General features: G+C 44.4%; 2 protein-coding genes across 6 annotated transcripts; one reads left to right on the forward strand and one right to left on the reverse strand.

Moving 5' to 3' along the window:
• Positions 1–911: 911 nt before the first annotated feature.
• Positions 912–3,817, reverse strand: JAGN1 (jagunal homolog 1). The gene is made up of 2 exons (XM_065933192.1): positions 3,593–3,817; positions 912–1,851 (listed from the first exon to the last, which is right to left on the reverse strand). Exons 1-2 carry the CDS (start codon positions 3,679–3,681, stop codon positions 1,389–1,391), a joined length of 552 nt encoding a protein of 183 aa, XP_065789264.1. The 5' UTR covers positions 3,682–3,817; the 3' UTR covers positions 912–1,388.
• Positions 3,818–3,987: 170 nt separating this feature from the next.
• Positions 3,988–17,219, forward strand: CIDEC (cell death inducing DFFA like effector c). Of its 5 annotated transcripts, XM_065933187.1 has the most exons (7): positions 3,988–4,867; positions 8,146–8,379; positions 9,953–10,030; positions 10,896–11,049; positions 13,572–13,730; positions 13,815–13,999; positions 16,671–17,219. In XM_065933187.1, exons 2-7 carry the CDS (start codon positions 8,282–8,284, stop codon positions 16,831–16,833), a joined length of 837 nt encoding a protein of 278 aa, XP_065789259.1. In that variant the 5' UTR covers positions 3,988–4,867; positions 8,146–8,281; the 3' UTR covers positions 16,834–17,219. The 5 variants fall into 5 exon arrangements, with proteins under 5 accessions (XP_065789259.1, XP_065789262.1, XP_065789260.1 ...); XM_065933190.1 differs by lacking the exon at positions 8,146–8,379; XM_065933188.1 differs by lacking the exons at positions 3,988–4,867; positions 8,146–8,379 and adding an exon at positions 8,493–8,526.
• Positions 17,220–20,632: the final 3,413 nt, after the last annotated feature.

Here is a 20,632-nt window from a genome sequence, read left to right on the forward strand (position 1 = left end):
GTATCAGGAGATAAAGCACTGGGACCACACTCTGGATAGGTCTGAAAGGGATTAAGGAATTTTGGTTGTTCAGAAAACAAGGACACATAGTAAGGGACTTGATGATTCACAGCTGTGCTCTTGGTATACTTATCTGCACACAGGGAGGCAGAAAGACAAACGGATATGAGGTAGAAGGCAAAGAGTTAAATTCAGGACACACTGAGTTTGAAAAGATAATCAGGACATCTAAAACTCAGGTACACAGAAGTACTGCCAGTACCTAATAGAGATTGAGTACATATAATGTTTATAGAACAGAGCGACTCTGGAGGGCAGAGATCTGCAGTTACAATCTGGGCGTCATCCAGACATGATAAAGTCAAGCGGGTAAGAGCAAAGGGACACTCATCCTTCAAGCAATAAACATTTACTATGTGTCAGACTTCAGGGGGTTTAGTTCACATATCTCTTTCCCACATCCTTTTAACACTTACCTGCTCCACACCATTACATACTGTGTTCACTGGATGTTTCACAAGGATGTTATGTTTCATGGAGATTGCAAATTCCCTATATGTAGGATACTTTAAAATTCATTTGGAAACCATAAAACAGTATTACACATGTAACTGACATGGTTAACACTGAATGATAAACATGAATATCCAGTCAAAAGACAAGCCCATAACCCAAGCTGCATAAATGAGTATGGACCATTTTATAGGTGGAGGTTAGCCTTACGGCCCCTGATAGCTCCTGCCCATCGGCTGCAGGGTTTCAACTATGACTTAGGTTTCCTGTGCCCAGTTCACTTCCCTGCGGCCACTGCCAGGTTTCTCAGGGAGCCTCTACCTACCTCCAAGTGTCTAAGGCCATCAAACAACACACTTTTCACATTCTATCAAACCCCCAACACAAGGAACAGGGGGGGACTAGGCAGTTTTAACTTTATTGAGGTTCTTTTAATTAAAAGGTTTCACAGTAGAGACCAACGCCTGCAGGGGGAGCAGCCTTCCAGATGTTTCCTGCTCCATGACCCATTGACTGAAGGAAAATTTGACTGATTTCCTATCTCCTTCAGTTTTGATGGGAAGGGGTGATGGATGGAAGTGGAGAGAATGACCAAGAAGACGTCAGGATGAAAAACTCAGAAGGACCTCAACTTCAACCAGCTGAAGTTTGTTTCACAGCTGTTGATAACCCAGTTCCACCAACCGGGAATAAATTAAACAGTTCCACCACCAGCTGACAGCAACAGAAGGGGCTCTGCAGAACTCAGGTTTAGTTTGCACTGGTTGCCAACATCGCGGCCACCAAAGGAGATTTTAGAGCAGCCCCTTTACCCTCTCAGTTCACTGGGTGGGAGGCCCAGGCTTCACCTCACACAGCAGTCCATCAAGCAAGCTTCATTTACGCTTCTTCTCCTGTGTGCTCGTGAACCAAGAGTCTAGGAGCTTCTTGCTGTAGTATAGCTGCCAGGCGTGCACTTGGACCGCCAGCACCAACACCAGATACATGACGGAGACGGCGGAAAAACCAAAGAGGAAGCGGTAGGCCTTGCCATGGCGGTAGAGCTGTTGTGCAGCAGGGAACATCTCCATGCTGCCATAAATAAGGGGAGCAATGGAGAAGAGCCCCATGCTGATCATGGAGAGCACCAGGTAGCTAATGTTGTTGCGGGGGAAGGAGAGGAGGCCCAGGAGGGAGGGTACAATGCTTAGCAAATAGGGGTATTCCCACTGATAGGGCATGGCCACCTGATCATGAGACAAGAGCCTCAGGTGTCCCACACTCATCTTGGCAACCAGCAGCAGCCATATGACCAGATGCACGTAGATCAGCTTCTTGATTTCATACTTGAGGGTCACACTGTGGGGCAGAGCAGAGGGAGAAGTATCTTTCATTCAGAGTTTTCTGACATCAGCTGTATGTCAAGCAATTGTACTGGACACAGGGATACAGATACAGATAAGGTACAGTTCCTGCCTGGAGGCTGGGAACAAAGTAGAGGAAGAAAAAGGTAATTACAAACGAACTAGAAAAACTCTTGTAATCTATGTTGCAAAATATATGGTATCACAGGAAGGAGTAATCAATTCTGACTCAAATGAGTTGACTGAGAAGGCTATCTAGACAAGGGTGATGTCTGAGCTAGGCTCTGAGAGGTAGGTGGAGATAGACATTCTGAGCAGAGGTAATAGCATGTAGGCAAAACGGCACAAACATTTATGTTCCAGGAGAGCAAATGGCTGGGTGTGGAAGGACTACACTGTGGCAGGGAGGGGAGTAGCAGGATATGAAGTTGTAAAGACTGACTCAGTCATTTGAAAGACAGAAGAGTAACTCAGGGCTGTGTTCAGAAAGAAAACTCTGGCGAATTTCCTGACAATCCAGTGGTTAGAACTCTGTGCTTTCAGTGCCAAGGACCCGGGTTCAACCCCTGGTCAGGGAACTAAGATCCTGCAATCTGCACTTTGCGGCCATTAAAAAAAGAAAGAGAACTCTGATGGTAGCATAGGAGTATAGCCTATGGAATGAGATATTGGCAGCAAAAAACCAACTCAGGCTGTCCATACTTCTTCAGGTAAACATTTTTCTTCTAAAATAAGCAAGTTTTCCCTTATTCTTTGAATTTTTTTAGGTCCTAAATATATCCCCTTCACATCTCCAGAGGGCGGAGTTTCTGCTCTAGACAGGCATGAAAATGCTAGCTTGGGTTGTGAGGTTCCCTTGAACAGGGTCTAAGCATAAGAATAAAGTGAGGTTCCAAAGGGCTTGTCATTCTTTAAAACTCTGGAAAAAAATATGTGAAAAAGAGTCTGAGAAACTTCAATGGATTTAAGGAATGAAACCTTCTAAATCAAAAAATAACAGAAAGTGCAGAAAGGTGTGTGTGTGTCGGGGGCGGGGGGGGGGGGGTGGCTGGGGAATCAGTCACCTGTAGACTTCAAGCTCCATGAAGGCAGGGATCAGATTTGTTGTTTGCCAATAAATTTTTACTGAAGGGATAACATGAATACGAAGACCAGGGTTGCTTTCGCTATTATATTCTCAGTGCCTAACACAATGCATGATGGGTAGAAGGTAAATAAATATTTGTTGAACAAATAAACGAACGCAGAACTATCCCTTACATGACGGGGGTAGGGGGGTGGGGAGGGGAGTTCCATAAAATTCATTTAAGGCAGACAAAGTCTCGGCTTTAGGGTCCACACCCCAAAACGACTCAAAATTTAACAGCTACCGCATACTGGGCAGACTTCAGTGCTAGATTTTATGCTACATTCTCACGAGATTATTGGCTCACCAATTCTTCCTCAAGACCAAAAAAGTAGATTAAAGTGAGGCTCAATTAAGAATTAGGTTCCCGAGGTCGGAAAGCCGGGCCAACATAACCGCGACCCAGGGCCCGGACTCCCTCAAAGTACAAGGGGGATCAAAGGGTGGAACTCACAGCAGTGACGGGGCTTCCCGGGATTGGGGGCGGGTCCTGGACCGTGCCAGGAGGAGGGGACTCGGGAGGTGCCCGAGGGCGGGCTGAGGAGCAAAACCCTGAGACCAGGCCTGCATTGCGTTTCTGGCCCTGCGGGCTCCTCGCCTCACTTCATACCTCATCTGGTAGTGCATAGCGACGCGCTCCCGATGCTGAAAGTCGCTGCCGTCAGTGCCGGCCGCTCGCGGGCCTGCCCGAGACGCCATCTTCCCCGCCCAGACTCCAGGAGCCCCTCAAGCCGACGAACTGTCGTGACTACTGCTCCCAACTGCCTGCCGACCCTGTTCGTATAGCTTCAGCTAGCCAACCCAACAGTCTAGCGCCTCTTTGAAGACAACTTCCGGCCTCTCTGTCTCTGGAGGACCAACTCTGTGGTCACGTCCTTGCGCAAGCGTACGCGAGCGTTTCCGGTCTCCGCTCCGCCCTGGCCGTCTCTCGCCAGCCTTTGGAGCGCTCAGAAAATTAACTCGTAGCGTTTGCGGTTTTTGCCAAGGGCTGGAGATGATTCTCCAGTCTCTCGAGCACGTTCACTTCCTTAAACTCGAATTCAAGTTTCATACGTCTTTGTCCCCACTTCTCAGATGGAGAAAATGATGCCTGGAAGGATCTGTGACTCTCTCAAGAGCATGCATCTTCCACATTGTTTCAAAGTATCTCCCCACAGATTAATCTCTGCAAGAAGAAATGGTAACTTTACAGTGGAGAAACCTGGCAGGCACCCCGTTAACTAAATACTTGCCCACGAGTGAGACAGACTCCTTATGCCTCCTGATACAACTGAGGACCAGCGTCACTAATGCGATAATAGTCAAAGTCGTTCAGTCGAGTCCGACTCTTTGCCATTCCATGGACTATAGAGTCCATGGAATTCTCCAGGCCAGAATACTGCAGTGGGTAGCCTTTCTCTTCTCCAGAGGATCTTACCAACCCAGGGATCAAACCCAGGTCTCCCGTATCGCGGGCGGATTCTTTACCAGCCGAGCCACTAGGGAAGCCCAAGAATACTGCAGTGTACCCTATCCCTTCTCCAGCGGATCTTCCCTACTCAGGAATCAAACAGGGGTCTCCTGCATTGCAGGCGGATTCTTTATCAACTGAGCCATCAGAGAAGCTGATACCTTATTTGATATTTCTGCCCAAAATACTTGGCCAGAATCTAATCATGAAGAGACAGACAGATAAACTCAAATTGAGGGACATTCTACAAAGTAACTGGACTATACTTTTTAAAACTGTCAAGGCCATGAAAGAAATTACGTAGAGGCAGAAAGCAGAGCAGTGGTAGCCAAGGACTGGGAGGAGAAGGAATGGGGACGTGCTTCATGGGTACAGACATGAGAAAGAAGATGAAAAAAGTTCTGGAGGTGAATGTGCTGATGGTTGCACAACTGTGTAAGTAAACTTCATGCCACTGAACTATACACTTAAAAATTGTTAATTTTATGTTATGTATATTTTACCACAAGAAAAAATACATAAAATAAGAATTTCAAAATTACATTTACTGAAAAAAACTGAAGCATCTTTTCATATGTTGAGTCATTGGCATTTCATTTCCCTGAACTGTGTTCATATTCTTTGTCCATTTTTTCTACTGCATTGTTGGTCTTGTTTATTTATATAGATAGCAGAGAGAGAGACAGATTCTCTTATTTAGTATTAGTTGCCATATATTTTTCCTATGCATTGTATGTCTTTTGACTTTACTCATGGTATTACAAGTTTAAGATGCAGAATAGTTTTTTAATATGGTTGAATATATAATCTTTTCTCTCTTTTTTTGCCTCTCAATTTTTTTTTCATTTATTTTTATTAGTTGGAGGTTAATTACTTTACAATATTGTAGTGGTTTTTGTCATACATTGACATGAATCAGCCATGAATTTACATGTATTCCCCATCCCGATCCCCCCTCCCACCTCCTTCTGCTTCTCAATTTTGATTCATAACTAGAGTCCTCCACTCCAAGATGTTCAAATAATTTTATGCATTTCAGCATTTGAAAACCATGCTCAGAAATCTGCCTCCACAACTAGAGGTGAGCTCTGAAGAGATAGATATGAACCGAGTTATCAACCCAGGTGTTTGGCAAAGGGTAAAACTCAAGAAATACTTGCTGAGTACATAAATTCCAAATGATCCAAAATCATCCTCTTCTAAGGACCATGAAGAATCCTCAGGGTCACTCAGCACCACCCCCACCCCCACCCCTCTGGCTTTAGCTTGTGCTTATCTTGGTCTTTTCTGTGTGTGATTTCCATGATGTTCGTCAGACTGCTTCTGAGTCATCCATTGGCTTATCGTGAGACACTAAACAAATGCTGGATGTTCAATAAATATTTGAGGCATGAATGTTCTAGGGAGGGGCCCTAACAGTTTCCCCAGAACTTCTTCCCTGAAGTATCAGTACTTTTCTTCTGCTCTTAGTCTGCCTTAAAGTTTAGTGATTTGTGTTCCTGTTCTCTCACCCTGCCCATTCCCTTCTCAAATCCTTTGCACTGATGTTTCCTTTGCCTTGAATGCACCCCCACCCGCTACCCGGACCCCAGCACTTCAAAAGACTGGCTTCCAGTCCCATGTGGAACACAATAGACTGAATGTTTGTGTCCCCCTGCTCCACATCCATTTGTATGTTGAAACCTATTCCCCAATGTGACGATATTTGGGGGTGGGATTTTGGGGAGGTGGGATTGTTGTTTAGTTGCTAAGTCGTGTCCAACTCTTTTGTGACCACATGGACTGTAGCCCACCAGGCTCTCTGTCCATGGGATTTTCCAGGCAAGAATACTGGACTGGGTTGCCAGTCCCTCCTCCAGGGGATCTTCCCGACCCAGGGATCGAACCTGCATCTCCTGCAGGTTCTGGAATCTGGCAGGCAGATTCTTTACCACTAGCCACCAAGGAAGCCTCGGGAGGTAGAATTAGTGTCCTAATGAAAGAGATTCCCTTGCTCCTTCTACGAGGTACGGATCCCGAGAGAAGACAGGTGTCTGGGAACCAGGAAGTGGGTCCTCACCAGACATGGAATCTACCAACACCTTAATCTTGGACTTGTCAGCCTCCAGAACTATAAGAAGTATACTTCTGATGTTTATAAGTCACCAATTTATGGTTTTCTGAATAGCAGCCCAAACAGACCAAGACACTTCAGATCTTCAAAAGATTGACTTCTCGCCAGTCATCATTTAGCTGAAAGCTCACCTCTGAGGTCTTTCCTGAGCCCAGAGGCCAATCTAGCTCTCCAGCCAGTTGCTGTCACATCACTTTGTGTTGTTTTCTTCCAAGAGCATCATTCTCTGAAACTATCTTGATTATCTGCATATTTGTTCATGGTCCGAGTTCCCCCTTCCTCCAGGAATGTCAGCTTCTTTAAGTATGTAACAAGGTTGTCTTGTTTCCTGCTGTATTCTCAGCCCTAGGAGGTGTAGTATACAGTAAATGCCTAGTAAGTATTTGCTGAATGAATGAATAATGGTTGTCTGCAAGCTTCTCTAGGGAAGGATTTAGATGTAGTAATAAGATGGTGATGATGATAGCTATTTTTTGAGCCTGAAGGATGCACTAAGCTTTATATCAAATACTTTTCATGATTATTCTTCATGACAACCCAATGGGGTAGGAGCTATTTTTAATCCCTATTGGTCAGATTCAACTGAAGCTTAGATGAGTTATATCAGACAGCTAGTGCTGGTTGCTGGTTTTCAAAATAGGGTCCCTAAGTAGCCACAGCTTCAGCATCACCTTGGAACCTTGGAACATCACCGTGTAATCAGAAATATACGTTCTTAGGCCCCACCCCAGACATACTGAGTCAGAAACTCTTCGATGAAGCCCAGCAATCTGATTTTTAACAAATCTTCCATGTGATTCTGACTCACTAGTGTGAAAAATCTATCATTAAAAGAAAGATGAGGTTGAACCCCTTTTTTAAAAACAGCTTTATTGAGAGAGAACTCATATACCATACACACTTAGGTGAGTACAATCCATTGGTTTTTATTATATTTGCAGGGTTGTGTAACCTCCAGATAGATTTGGTGCAATCACCAAAATAGATGGGGATTAGATTAATAAATTAAAACATTTTTGGTCTCCCCTAAGAGAAACCCCATACCCACTATCAGTCCCCATTCCCTCTGCATTCCCCAGCCACAGCCCTAAATAACCACTGATTAATTTTTTGTCCTTATGATTTTGCCTATTCTGGACATTTCATACAAATGAGATGATACAAACATATATTAATATGTGATCTTTTGTGATTGGCTTCTTCCACTTTGCACAGTGTGTTCAATGTTCATTCATGTACTGTAGCAGCATATATACTTTTGATTGACAAATAATATTCCATTTATGGAAACCACATTTTGCCTGTTATGAATAACACTATGAACATTCATGTATAAGTTTTTGTGTGGATATAGATTTTCATTTCCCTTAGAACTTCAAATATAACTCCAAATATTATGTATATGTAGAATTGCTGGATCACAGATCTTGTTCTTAAGCACTACATATTTCAGCTGGTGTTAATTATTATTATTAAATCCTGTGCTATTATTAAATAATTATGTTATCAGTAACACCAATATTTGTTTATATCTATTAAGAATCTCTGTTGCAAAGCCCTTTACTTGTATTAATACAGATCCTTACCTTAACCCTTTAAGACAGGAATCGTCATCCCTATTGAACGGATGAGAGAGGCTCCAGGAGGTTAAGGCAACTTGTCTACACTCAAACACAAGTAGAGCGGGGATCACAATTCACATTGGCCTGTTTCCTGTGCCCTCTGTACCCAGTGTGATGTTCTGGGCCATACCCTGCCCCAAAGCTTTCAAAACATGCATACACCCTTCCTTTCTGGCTTTTTCTGGAAGTGAGGCTGGCCTGCCATCCCAAGGGTAAGAGCCGTACACTCAGTGCCCATGCTGTCTTCCAGCTGGGGCTGAAGGCCAGGGGAGGGGCTGCCCTGGGAGCTGGAAATAAAGTGGAGGGAGGGTTGGGCTGAGCAGGGCAGGATTGGAAGGTTAAAAGGCTGTGCGCTGGAGGTAAGGAGTTTTATATTCTGGGTTTTTTTTGTTTGGGTTTGGGTTTGGTTTTGGCTCCTGGAGAACAGGTGAAGTGGGGCTTGGCAGTTTTGTGATTGGGGGTGAGGAGTGAGGCTGGAGCAAGCTGAAGGGGAAAGTGCTAAGTCGGGGCAGAGGGCTTTCACAGTCAGGCTGGGCTGGGGAGGCCCCCACATTGTCAAAAAGAAAGACAAGGGAGGGGCCTGTGCTCCATATACTCCTTGAGCCCCTTGCTCTGCACCAGGCCCGGTCTGCGATCTGCGCTGGGGTGGGAACAGGAGAGCATTTCAGGGTGAGGCACCCAGGGAGAGGTTGGAGGGAGTGTATCAGAAGCGGACACCGAGGCCCACCTGGCTGGGAAGAAGGAAGTGCAGGATGGAGGGGAAATTCTGTGAGCGATCACAGGATGCAGTGAAACTCAGGCTTCAAGGCTGCAAAGCTTTAGCCCTGGGCTGGAGGGAGGCACTGCTGGTGGAGGAACTGGCTGCAGGAAGGCCTGGCTGGATCAGGCAGGCTCAGGAGAGAAGGGCTGCTAGGTCAGCCCAGGGCTGTCGGCTAGAGCTGTGCTGCCCAGGATGGCTGCCAGCAGCTCGCAGCCATGGTGGTTGTGTACATCTAAATCAGTTAACATTCAATAAGATTAAAATCCAGCTTTTCAGTCATACTAGGCACACTTCAAGTGCTCAATAGCCATGTTAGGGTAGCAGCTCCAGTATTAGAATGGATATAGAACCCACCATGGTAGAAAGTCCCCTGGGCCAGTGGGAAGCCTCGGGAGGGGTTTGGATTGCTCAAGGAGCCACTGGAAAGAGCAGGCTTAGTCTGCGGAGTGCTTGGCCTGGGAGGTCTCTGGACGACAGGTGAGGGAAGGTCCCCAGCACTAAGGTGGTGTGACTAGCTTCCTGCCAGCGTAAAGTGGACTCTGTCCCCAAGGACGGAAACTAACTGAGCAGGGCCTCTTCACTTCGACTTGGGCTCCCCGATCAGTGTGACGGGAACCAGGGGTCAGAGAAACATGGAGTGAGTGGTGCCGGGGAGGGAGGCGTGGCTGCTGAGGGGGGCTGAGCCTGGGCACTGAGGGGGTCTCCAACTTGGTCACAGTGGTCTACTGGGGTTGGACAGGAGAAGGGCTGGGGGAGGTGTGTTTGAGCTGCGAGGGGAAACCAGAGTGGAGGCCTGATGGATGGAGGTGGGGTTGCACTGTTTCAAAAAATGAGAGGACTTTACTGGCATCCATTGTTTAAGACTCCCAACTTCCACTGCAGAGGGGGTGGGGTTCGATCCCTAATCAGGGAACTAAGATCCCGCATGCCCAGTGGGGTGGCCAAAATAACATTAAAAAAAAAAAAAAAAGATGAGAGAGAAGCCTCTCATCCCCTGCAATGGGCTATCTCTGCTTCCTTTCCAGGCCCAACACTATCCAGCTGACAAGGATGGAATACGCCATGAAGTCCCTCAGCCTTCTCTACCCTAAGTCCCTCTCCAGGTGAGGAAAGCCAAGTGGGGAAGGGAAGGGGAGCTAACATGTTCTGTAGGGCAGACCTTGATAGAGAAGTCACCTGGGCATCTTGTTCAAATGCAGACGCTGATTCAGGAGGGCTGGAGTGGGATCCTTCCACAGTTCCCCAGGAGATATTAAGGCTGCTGCCTCCTCCCAATCCTCATATCACACCCTGAGTAGAAACAGGGAGACAGTGCTTAAGGTTTTGATTCTTGATCTCACTTAAAATTCACCACAACTTTGAGAAGCGGGGATTATTATGCCAGATTAATAGGCAGGGCAACTGAGGCACAGGATGGGCGCTCTCTTGGAGCAAATGTGTAGTGAAGCCAAGATTTGAACTTGGGTCTGCCTGACTCCAAAACCTAGGTTCCCTGCAGTCCTTTGGTTCTCCATTGTGTATCTGAGTTCAAAACTCTCTTATCCTGACCTCAGCTTTGCCGTTTCATCTCACATTACAGATGATAAGAAGGAGGCCGAGAGAGGAAAGTAGTAATTGGGCATAGGCTGGACCACCTTCTGTCACTGGCTACTTGTCACGGTCTGAGACCCGGCAGCATCAATGTCACTCGGGAACTCATTACATGTGTAACATCTCAGACCTCACCCAGACCTACTGAATCGGAGCCTGCATTTTAACAAGATCCCCAGGGGACATATATGTCCACTAAAGTCTAAGATGCACCGATCCAGCAGGCTTTTAAGGAAGACTAAGCAGAGCAGACTGGGTGGGTGATAGGGGAAGAGAAGCATGCTGAGCTGAGCCTAGAGAACTGGGGAGTGAGTTACCCTGTGGTGGAAGGGCTGAAGGCAGCGGACAGCTCATGCTGATGCTCCCTATGACTCCCAGGTGCACGGCAGTGAGCACTTCGGTGGTGACCCAGCAGCAGCTGTCGGAGCCCAGTGCAGAGGCCTCCAGGGCCCAGCCCTGCAAAGTAACCACTGCTGACCGGAGTGTGAGGAAGGGCATCATGGCGCACAGTCTTGAAGACCTCCATGTCAAGGTAGGGACGGGCCTGCCTCCGCACGGCTCACCATGGGGACCTTGGTTGAGAGTTGGCAGCTGATAGCTGCCTCTGGCCTTGGTGTCATGAGGTAGGACTTCAGTAGGGATGGAGTTCATAAGAAAGATATGCTCTGAAAAATACCACTGGCCTATTGTTAGTATCGGATGGTAATGCACTGCCTTCCTCCTGTCACCAGACAGACTCCAGACGGGCACCATCAGCCTATTGAAGTTGCCATCAGAAAGGAAATCTTGGCCTTCCCTGGTGGTCCAGTGGTTAAGACTGTGCTTCCAATGCAGGGGGCCTGGCTTCAATCCCTGGAGGAGGAAAGGTCCCACATGCCCCTTGGCATGGAGAAAAAAAACTTTTTTCAATTGAAAAAAAAAAATTAAAACTATTGATCAGTAAGGTTCCAGAGAGGAAACCAAGTATACATAATACTGATGGGTAGGAGTAACAGTGGGCAAGAATGACACCCTTCCCCATCTCCATGCTCCCCCTCCACTTGGTTGGGAGTAACTTATCCTAGTCATTCCTTCTTTTTAAAAAAAAAAAAAATTATTTATTTATTACTTTTGGCTGCACTGGGTTTTTGTTGCTGCGCAGGCGTTTGTCTAACTGAGGCAACAGGAGTTACTCACTAGCTGTGATGTGCAGGCTTCTCATTATGGTGGCTTCTCATGTTGCAGAGCATGGGCTCCAGGGTGCTGAGGCTTGATAGCTGTGGTACATGGGCTTAGTTGCTCCACAGCATGTGGGATCTTCCGGACCAGGGATCAAGCTTGTGCCTCCTACACTGGCAGGCGAATTCTTTACCACTGAGCCACCAGGGAAGCCCCTAATCATTCCTTCTTATAAAGACACCTTTCCTTCTTAAAGTTTCATTAGGATTAGGGCCTACTCTAATGCCTCACTTTAATGTAATTACTTCTATAAAGACTCTATCTCCAATTATAGTCACATTCTGAGGTTTTGGGATTAGGACTTCAGTATATGAATTTCACGGGGATACCATTTAGCCCATAATACATACGAATCAAGTGGATATAACTGAAGGTCCAGAAATAAATCCATGTATCTGTGGTCAATTGATTTTTGACAGAAGGCCAAGGTTATTCAATGGAGAAAGGGTAGTCTTTTCAACAAACGGTGCAGAGTCAATGGGCTATGCAAATGCCAAAGAATCAAGTTGGATCCCTCCCTCATATTATGTATAAAATTAATTCAAAGTGGATCAAACACCTAAATGCAGAGCTAAAACTGTAAAATCCTTAGAAGAAAACATAGGAATAAGAGTACATAACCTTGATTTCTTAGATATGGCACTAAACCTCGAAGCAACCAAAGGGAAAAAGTTGGACTTTATCAACATTAAGAACTTTTGTGCATCAAAGGACACTAACAAAAGATGAAAAGATAATCCACAGAATGGGTGAAAATATTTGCAAATCACATATCTGATAAGGGTCCAGTATCAAGAATATATAAAGAACTCTTAAAAGAGGATCTACTTGAAAATGGCAAAAAATCAGAATAGATGTTTTTCCAAAGAAGATGTACAAATGACTAATAACACATGAAAAGATGCTCAACATCCTTAGTCATTAGGAAAATGAAAATAAAAAACACTTCATAACATTAGAATGGCTAAAACGAAGACAGATAATAACAAGTGTTGGTAAGGATGTGGAGAATTTGCTAGTGGGAATATTAAATCATGCAACTGCTTTGAAAAACAGGTTGGTAGTTCTCTAAGAAGAGTAAACATAGAGTTATTACATGACCTAAAAACTCCAATCCTAGGTATATATCCAGGAAAATTGAGAAGATATGTCACACAAAAATGTGTACATGAAAGTGCAAAGCACCATTATTTATGATACTCAAAAAGTAGAAACAACCTATATGTTCATCAATTGAAGAATGGATTAAAAATGTAGCATATCTATTAAGTGGAATATTATTCAGCCATAAAAAAGTAAATAATCATGCTGAAACACAGATTAACTTTGAAAACTTGCTAAGTGAAAGAAGCCATTTATATGAAATGTCTAGAACAGACAGATCCATAGAGACAGAAAGAAGAGGCGAGGTTGCCAAGGGTGAGGAAATGAGGAGTAACAGTTAATGGGTACTAGGTTTCTCTTTGAGTAAAATGGGATTGAAAATGTTTTGAAATTAGATAGTGGTGATAGCTGTAGAACTTTGTGAATATAGTAAAAACCACTGGATTGTGTACCTTTCAAAGAGTGAGTTTTATGACATGTGAATTATATATCAATTAAAAGTTATATATGTGACTCCCATTATATTTTTATTGGACAGCACTATTCTAGAATATTAGCCATGAAGTCAGATAAAGAATACCATGACATAGGTTCTTTGGATGGTGACCCCACAGCAAGAACTCTGGGTTTCAGTCCCATCCTATAAAACCTGGCTCACTCATTCTATCCCTGGCAGCAACCAGCTCTGTGGCTACATATGACGGCAAGAGCATCACCTACCTTATTCCCCAGGTCCGGGATACCCTGATGCTGGCAGACAAGCCTTTCTTTCTGGTGCTAGAGGAAGATGGCACAACTGTAGAGACAGAAGAATATTTCCAATCCCTGGCAGATGACACCGTATTCATGGTCCTCCACAAGGGGCAGAAATGGCAGCCCCCATCAGAACAGGTGACATCCCACCTGTGTGAGAGAATATTGGGAACTTAGGAGAAATCCTTGAGGGATGCCAACCACACGCTTGTCTTGATGCAGAGCACTAGGTACCAGCTCGCCCTCTCCCGCAAGCCTGCCAAGATCGATGTGGCCCGAGTAACCTTCGACCTATACAAGGTGAACCCACAGGACTTCATTGGCTGCCTGAACGTGAAGGCAACTCTCTATGGCACATACTCCCTCTCCTATGATCTGCACTGCTCCGGGGCCAAGCGCATCATGACGTGAGTGAATTGGGATTAGCTGGGGCTGGGGTGGGTTCACAGCAATGGGAGCGGCCCTATCTTCTCCCATGCACCCTCAGCCTTCTGGGAGCCTGGGACTGGTGTTGATGCTGAAAAACCATGACAGTTAGCATTTGTCTAGGACTTCATGGCAGCGCTCATGTTTTAGTTTATAGTAGTGTATACCAAAGGGATTCATACACTCCTGCTGGTGGAATCTGGATACATTTAGCTTTCCTAATCACCTTCCACTATAACAACTAATTATTTTTCACCTCAAGTAGTAACTTTTCCTAGGTAATCCTCTAATCAACTTTTAAAAAGTGAACATGTGTCAAAAATTTTACTGAACCCAATTAAGGAGAGAACCAGCAAGAAGTTACAATCAGTTCAAAATCCCACCCATGTATAGATTCATCAAGAACGCTGAGCTAAATTTATAAATACAAACCTGGATTTTTCCATGGGTATGGGAAGGATGAAATAACTGTCCTTCCATAGATCAGAATTAATCTGCAGTTTATAGGTAATCATCATTTATATGTCTAATAAATTTTAAAAAATCTTTTTACTTTACTTTTGAAAGTCTAATCAAGTATGGAAGGAAGCATGGGAATATGTTATTAAAGTACAGTTATGGTGGTGGTTCCCAAATTCAGTTGCTCCAAGTGGTGCTCTAGAGAACTCTTACCCCATTAAGCAAATGTAGCCAACTAGTTAAAAACCACAAAGCTGGCCTCTTGCCAGTTAGTTCTGACAGATGCCGCTTCCCAGTTGCTTCATTTAGTGTTTACTGAGCACTCTCTATGTGCCTGACCCTCTGCTGTGAGCTAGAGACGCAGGGATAAACAAGATGTCAGAGCAAGCTCCCAGAGGGCACGAATTTTTATAGCCTCCAGTTCCTTGGAGAATGCTGTGTCAGCTGGTAACACAGCAATAATTCAAATAATGGGAGAAGCAATGAAGTTACACATGAATTGTCATTCACAGTGGGCTTCTGAGAAATCCTCCTCTGGGTCTTCAGAGTTCTGCTAGAAGGTATGAGGCTAGAGCATAGCAGATCTTCTTGGCTTTCAGAGTTTATTCTCTGCATTTCCAGTCTGCAGTGAGGGACCTGAGGCTGCGGGGTTCTGCCTGCCACAGATGACACTCAGCGGCAGGCTCAGGCCTGGTTCTGTGGCAAGACGTTCCATTTTCCTCCTGCCCCTCTTGATCTGGGCTTGCTGCCAACAGTCTGCAGGTTGCAAAATCTAGAGCAAGAAGTTTCAGTCTTTAAACTCCGTCCATCTAGGGCAAGTGAGACTCTGACCTAAACACAGTAAGGCATACTGGTACCGAGAAACAATAATGATAGTGAGCTGGAATCCCTGGAATGATTTAAGGGTGTCAGTAAGTGTTTTTTCTTTAATGGTGGTAAAATAGACATACCATCAAGTTTACCATTTTAACCACTTTTTTTTTTAAGTATAAAATTCAGTGACATTAAGTACATTCATGATAGTGTGCAATGGCCACTTGTACGCACATTCCCAGAACTTTTCATCATCCCAAACTATAGCTCTGTACCATTAAATACTCACTGTGTCTGCCCTGCCCAGCCACACTTACCTCTGTTCTCCTGGCTCTGTTAGTTTTCTTATTCTAGGTAACTCATGTAAGTGGGATCATACAATACTTGCCCTTTGGTGTCTGGCTTATTTCACTTAGCATCATGTTTTCAAAGTTCATCCATATTGTAGCATGTGTCAGAACTTCATTCCTATCTATGTCCAGACGGCTAGTTTGAAGCCTCAGATCTCTAATCTGGGAAATGGGTATTCTTCTCGGGTACAGCCTTTAAATTTCTGAAGGATTTTCCTGTACAGATGTTCATGGTTCAAACTGTCTTTCTGTCCCCCTCTGCCTCAATCATAAGTTTCACTTATTGAATGAAGGTTAACAGAAGACAAATTTTAACATCAGCCAGGAAGAATTCATTTTCCTTTTGTTTTCTTCTCCCCACTAGGACTAGACACCCGTAGTGACCCTCTTTCAAACAGATTTGGATAAGAATTTGGTTAAAGTAGTCAAGCATTCAACCACCTAGTCTTGACCCCATGTCTCCCCTGTTCATCTACACATCAGGCCCCATATTAAACGATTTATATTATTTCAACCTCCTTAACCCTGTGTGGGATCAAAGTGGTGTGACACAGATGAGGGTGCTGCAGCCCAGAGTTATAGCAGTTTGCCAAGCTAGTCACAGCCGGTGAGACTGGGTGGGAACTCAAGCCTGTCTGATGGAGTTCTGCTGTCGGTGCACTGCAGCGCCAGGCAGGGAGATCTTCACATCCAGCACTCTGAAAACCACCTAGATTACAAATGTCTTGGTAACACTTCTGTCTAGAACAGAGGTGGTGAATGGGCAGAGTCATGTGACACAGATCCATCTGACTGATCCAAAGTTATCAACAGTGTTAGAAAGATTAAAGGAGCTTGAATTTTGCAGGAGAATATGAAGACATCTCAGTTAAGGCAGACCCTGTCCCATCTGCTGAGGGAAGGCAACATCTGTTCTCTTTGCACCTCACTCTGCAGTTTATGAAACAGAGCCTGGGGGAGCAAGCATTTAGAGGAGGCAGGAAGGGATTTTCTTGGTGTTCTGACCCTAATGCCTTCTCATTCCACCCAGGGAAGCTCTCCGCTGGGCCCTCTTCGGCATGCGGGCCACAGGCCACATGCTGCTCGGCACCTCCTGTTACCTGCAGCAGCTCCTGGATGCCACAGAGCGGGGACAGCCCCCCAAGAGTAAAGCCACATCCCTCATCCCAACCAGTCTGAAGATGCTGCAGTGAAAGCCCAGCCAAGGACCAGACTGGGCACCCCATGCTCAGCCGGTAGCACCCACAAGCCTGGCAGCTTAGAGAGCTTCTTACCTTCCCACATCTCCCTCAGCTCTGCAGGACCATGAATGAGGAAGTGGGGGGAAGGGCCTGAAACCTGGGCTGGGCCAGCCGAGGGAGAACAGAGGGCTCTTGGCCTGGCCTGGCTCCTTCCTGCCCCAGGTAGCTTAGCGGACTAAGACTAGTCACTAGCAGGCAAGGGCAGGGAGGCTGCCCCTCAGCAAGCTGTCTTCACGTGCTACTTTCATTACACTGCCTGCCTCCCAGGCTCTCATCTCAAATGCTCCTGAGTCAACCCACTTGTGTAAGATATTAGAGAGATCACAATAAACTATATATGCTGATACATTTTCTGTGCTTCTGTTCTTTGCAAGGTGACAGTAGGGTTCTATCTGGAAAGGTCTAAGGGAAGACAGAACTCTGTTGTCAAACCATTCTCCATAATGTGGGATTATAGGAAATAGCACTTTTCCCACAAAAAAACAAAAACAAAATTGTAGTTAATTCTGAAACTAGTACTAGACTTAAGTAGACTGTGTAACCAAGATGGTAAGTGACAGTTTCCAAGTAAATTTGCCTACCAGAAGGGCTTTGATTTGGAACAACAAAAGACTTAGAATTGCCAAAGCAATAAAAGAATAAAGCTGGAGGCATAACCCTCCCAGACTTCAGACAATGCTACAAAGCTACAGTAATCAAAACAGCACAGCATAGGCACAAAAACAGACATAGGGATCAATGGAACAGAATAAAAAGCCCAGAAATAAACCTGCACACCTACAGTCAATTAATCTTTAACAAAGGAAGTAAGAATATACAATGGAGAAAAGACAGTGTCTTCATTAAGTGGTGCTAGGAAAACTAGACAGCTCCATGTAAAAGAACAAAATTAGAGCATTCTCTAATACTATACCCAAAAGTCAACTCAAAATGTAAGACTAGACATTATAAAACTTCTAGAGGAGAACATAGGCAGAACACTCCTTGACATAAAACACAGCAATATTTTCTTTGGATCCATCTCCTAGAGTAATGGAAATAAAAGCAAAAATAAACAAATGGGACCTAATTAAGCTCAAAAGCTTTTGCACAGCAAAGGAAACAATAAACAAAATGAAAAGACAACCTCTGGAATGGGAGAAAATATTTGCAAACAATGAGGCCAACAAGGACTTAATCTCCAAAATATACAAACAGTTCATACAGCTCACCATAAAAAAAAAATAAAAAATTGAGAAGATCTAAACAAACATTTCTCCAAAGAAGACAAACATATGGCGAATAGGCACATGAAAAGATGCTCAACATTGCTAACTATTAGAGAAATGCAAATCAAAACTACAATGAGGTATCACCTCACACCAGTCAGAATAGCCATCATCAAAAAGTCTACAAATATAAATGCTGGAGAGAGTATGGAGAAAAGGGAACCCTCCTACACTGTTGGTGGGAATTTAAATTGTGCAGCCATTATGGAGGACAGTATGGAGGTTTTCTTATTAAGGGCTTCCCTGATAGCTCAGTTGGTAACGAATCCGCCTACAATACCCTGGTTCGATTCCTGGGTCAGGAAGATCCTCTGGAGAAGGGATAGGCTACCCACTCCAGTATTCTTGGGCTTCCCTTGTGGCTCAGCTGATAAAGAATCTGCCTGCAATGCAGGAGTCCTGGGTTTGATCCCTGGATTGGGAAGATCCCCTGGAAAAGTCAAAGGCTACCCACTCCAGTACTCTGACCTGGAGAATTCCATGGACTGTATAGTTCATGGGGTCACAAAGAGTTGGACACGACTGAGCGACTTTCACTTCACTTCACTTTAAAAAACTAAAAATAAAGTTACCATATCATCTAGCAATCTCACTTGGGCATACATCTGGAAAAGATAAAAATTTGAAAAGATACACGTACCCCTATTTTCATAACAGCATTGTTTACAATAGCCAAGGAATGGAAGCAACCTAAGTAACCATCAGTAGATGAATGGATAAAGATGTGGTATATACATAAAATGGAATACTACTCGGCCATAAAAAAGAATGAAATAAGCCCATTTGTAGCAACATGGATGGACCTAGAGATTACCATACCAAGTGAAGTAAGTCAGACAGAGAAAAACAAAGATTATGACATCACTTATATGTGAAATCTGAAATCATGATACAATGAACTTATTTACAAAACGGAAACTGATCTACAGGCATGGAGAACACACTTATGGACTTTCCTGGTGATCCAGTGGTTAGGAATCCGTCTGCCAATGCAGGGGACATGGGCTGGAATCTGGCTCAGGAAGATTCCACAGGCTAGAGGCAACTAAGCCCCTGTGCTACAACTGCTGAGCTAACCGTCTAGAGACTGAAAGCTGAAACTACTGAGACAGGGTACCCTACAGCCTCTGCGCTGCAGCGAGAGCAGCCATCGCAGTTAGAGTACCTGCCTCGTAGCGCAACGAGAGAAAGACGCACACAGCAACAGAGACCCAGTGTAGCCAAAAATAAATAAGTGAAATTTTAAAAAAGAAAAAGAAAACACATTTATGGCTAGGGTAAAGGCAGGAAGGGATACATGCAAAGTCTGAGATTAACAGATACATATATACAGATACATAAAAGAGATAAATGACAAGGTCCTACTGCACAGGGAACTATATTCCAATATCTTGTAATAACACATAATGGAAAAGAATCTTATATATATATATATATATATATATATATATATATATATATATATATATTAGATATGTATTCTTGAAAATATATATAATTGAATAACTTTGCTGTAGACCAGAATCTAGCACAACACTGTAAATCAGCTTGTGCTCAACTGTGTCCAAATCTTTGTGATCCTGTTGGCCCCAGACAGCCCCCAGGCTCCTCTGTCCATGGAATTTTCCAGGCGTGAATACTGGAGTGGGTGGCCATTTCCTGCTCCAGGAGATCTTTCCCACTCAGGGATAGAACCTGTGTCTCTTGCATTGGCAACTAGATTCTTTATCACTGAGTCACCTTGAAATCAACTATATTTCAATTTTTAAAAATTTTTTTAAAAAAGAAGAAGGGCTTTGATTGGGAGGGTGGGATGAAGGCACTCTTCTAATTTCTCAATGTTATATTTTATTACAATCTGTTAAGTGTGTAAGTGGGACAGGACTAGTCAATCTGCAATGCAACTCTCCATTGAAGCCTTCCTACCTTGCTAGGCAGTTTTTCTTTAGTGTTCAGAATGCTCAATCTTAGGATTTCAAAATGCACTCTTGGGTAGCCACAAAGTATTAGTTTCTCAGTGAAGGTGGCATTTTTCAGTGTTGGGCAACTCAAACAAGACAAGCATGAAAGGCTAAGTTCTTAGGTGAATGTGCTTTAGTCTGTCTCTCAGATTCAAATAAGTGTCATTTCTGACTAACTATAAGACCTACCTGGGTTTATTAAATACTGACAAAGGCCTGTGTTACCAAAGTTAAAGTGTAAAGGGTTATTTCTGGCAGCTGACCCATTCCCTGCAGCCAACCCATACCTTGCAGCCATGTGTAGGAGAAGCTGCCAGAGCTAGCAAAGAACATTTCTATTCTGGGCTTTTCTGCTCTTGCATTTACAGCTGGAGGGCTGCCTCAGTGCTCTCCTGGGTCCATGGGGTGGGCCTTTGGCATGAGGCATGATGTTTACATCAGCAGATAAACTATTCTCTTTCAACTCTTGCTGAGGCTGTGGCCTCCCTGCTCTTCTTCTGAAGTTAGTCATAAACTGAGTCG

This window comes from Muntiacus reevesi, chromosome 4 (assembly GCF_963930625.1).
Source record: "Muntiacus reevesi chromosome 4, mMunRee1.1, whole genome shotgun sequence".
Taxonomy (NCBI): Eukaryota; Metazoa; Chordata; class Mammalia; order Artiodactyla; family Cervidae; genus Muntiacus; species Muntiacus reevesi.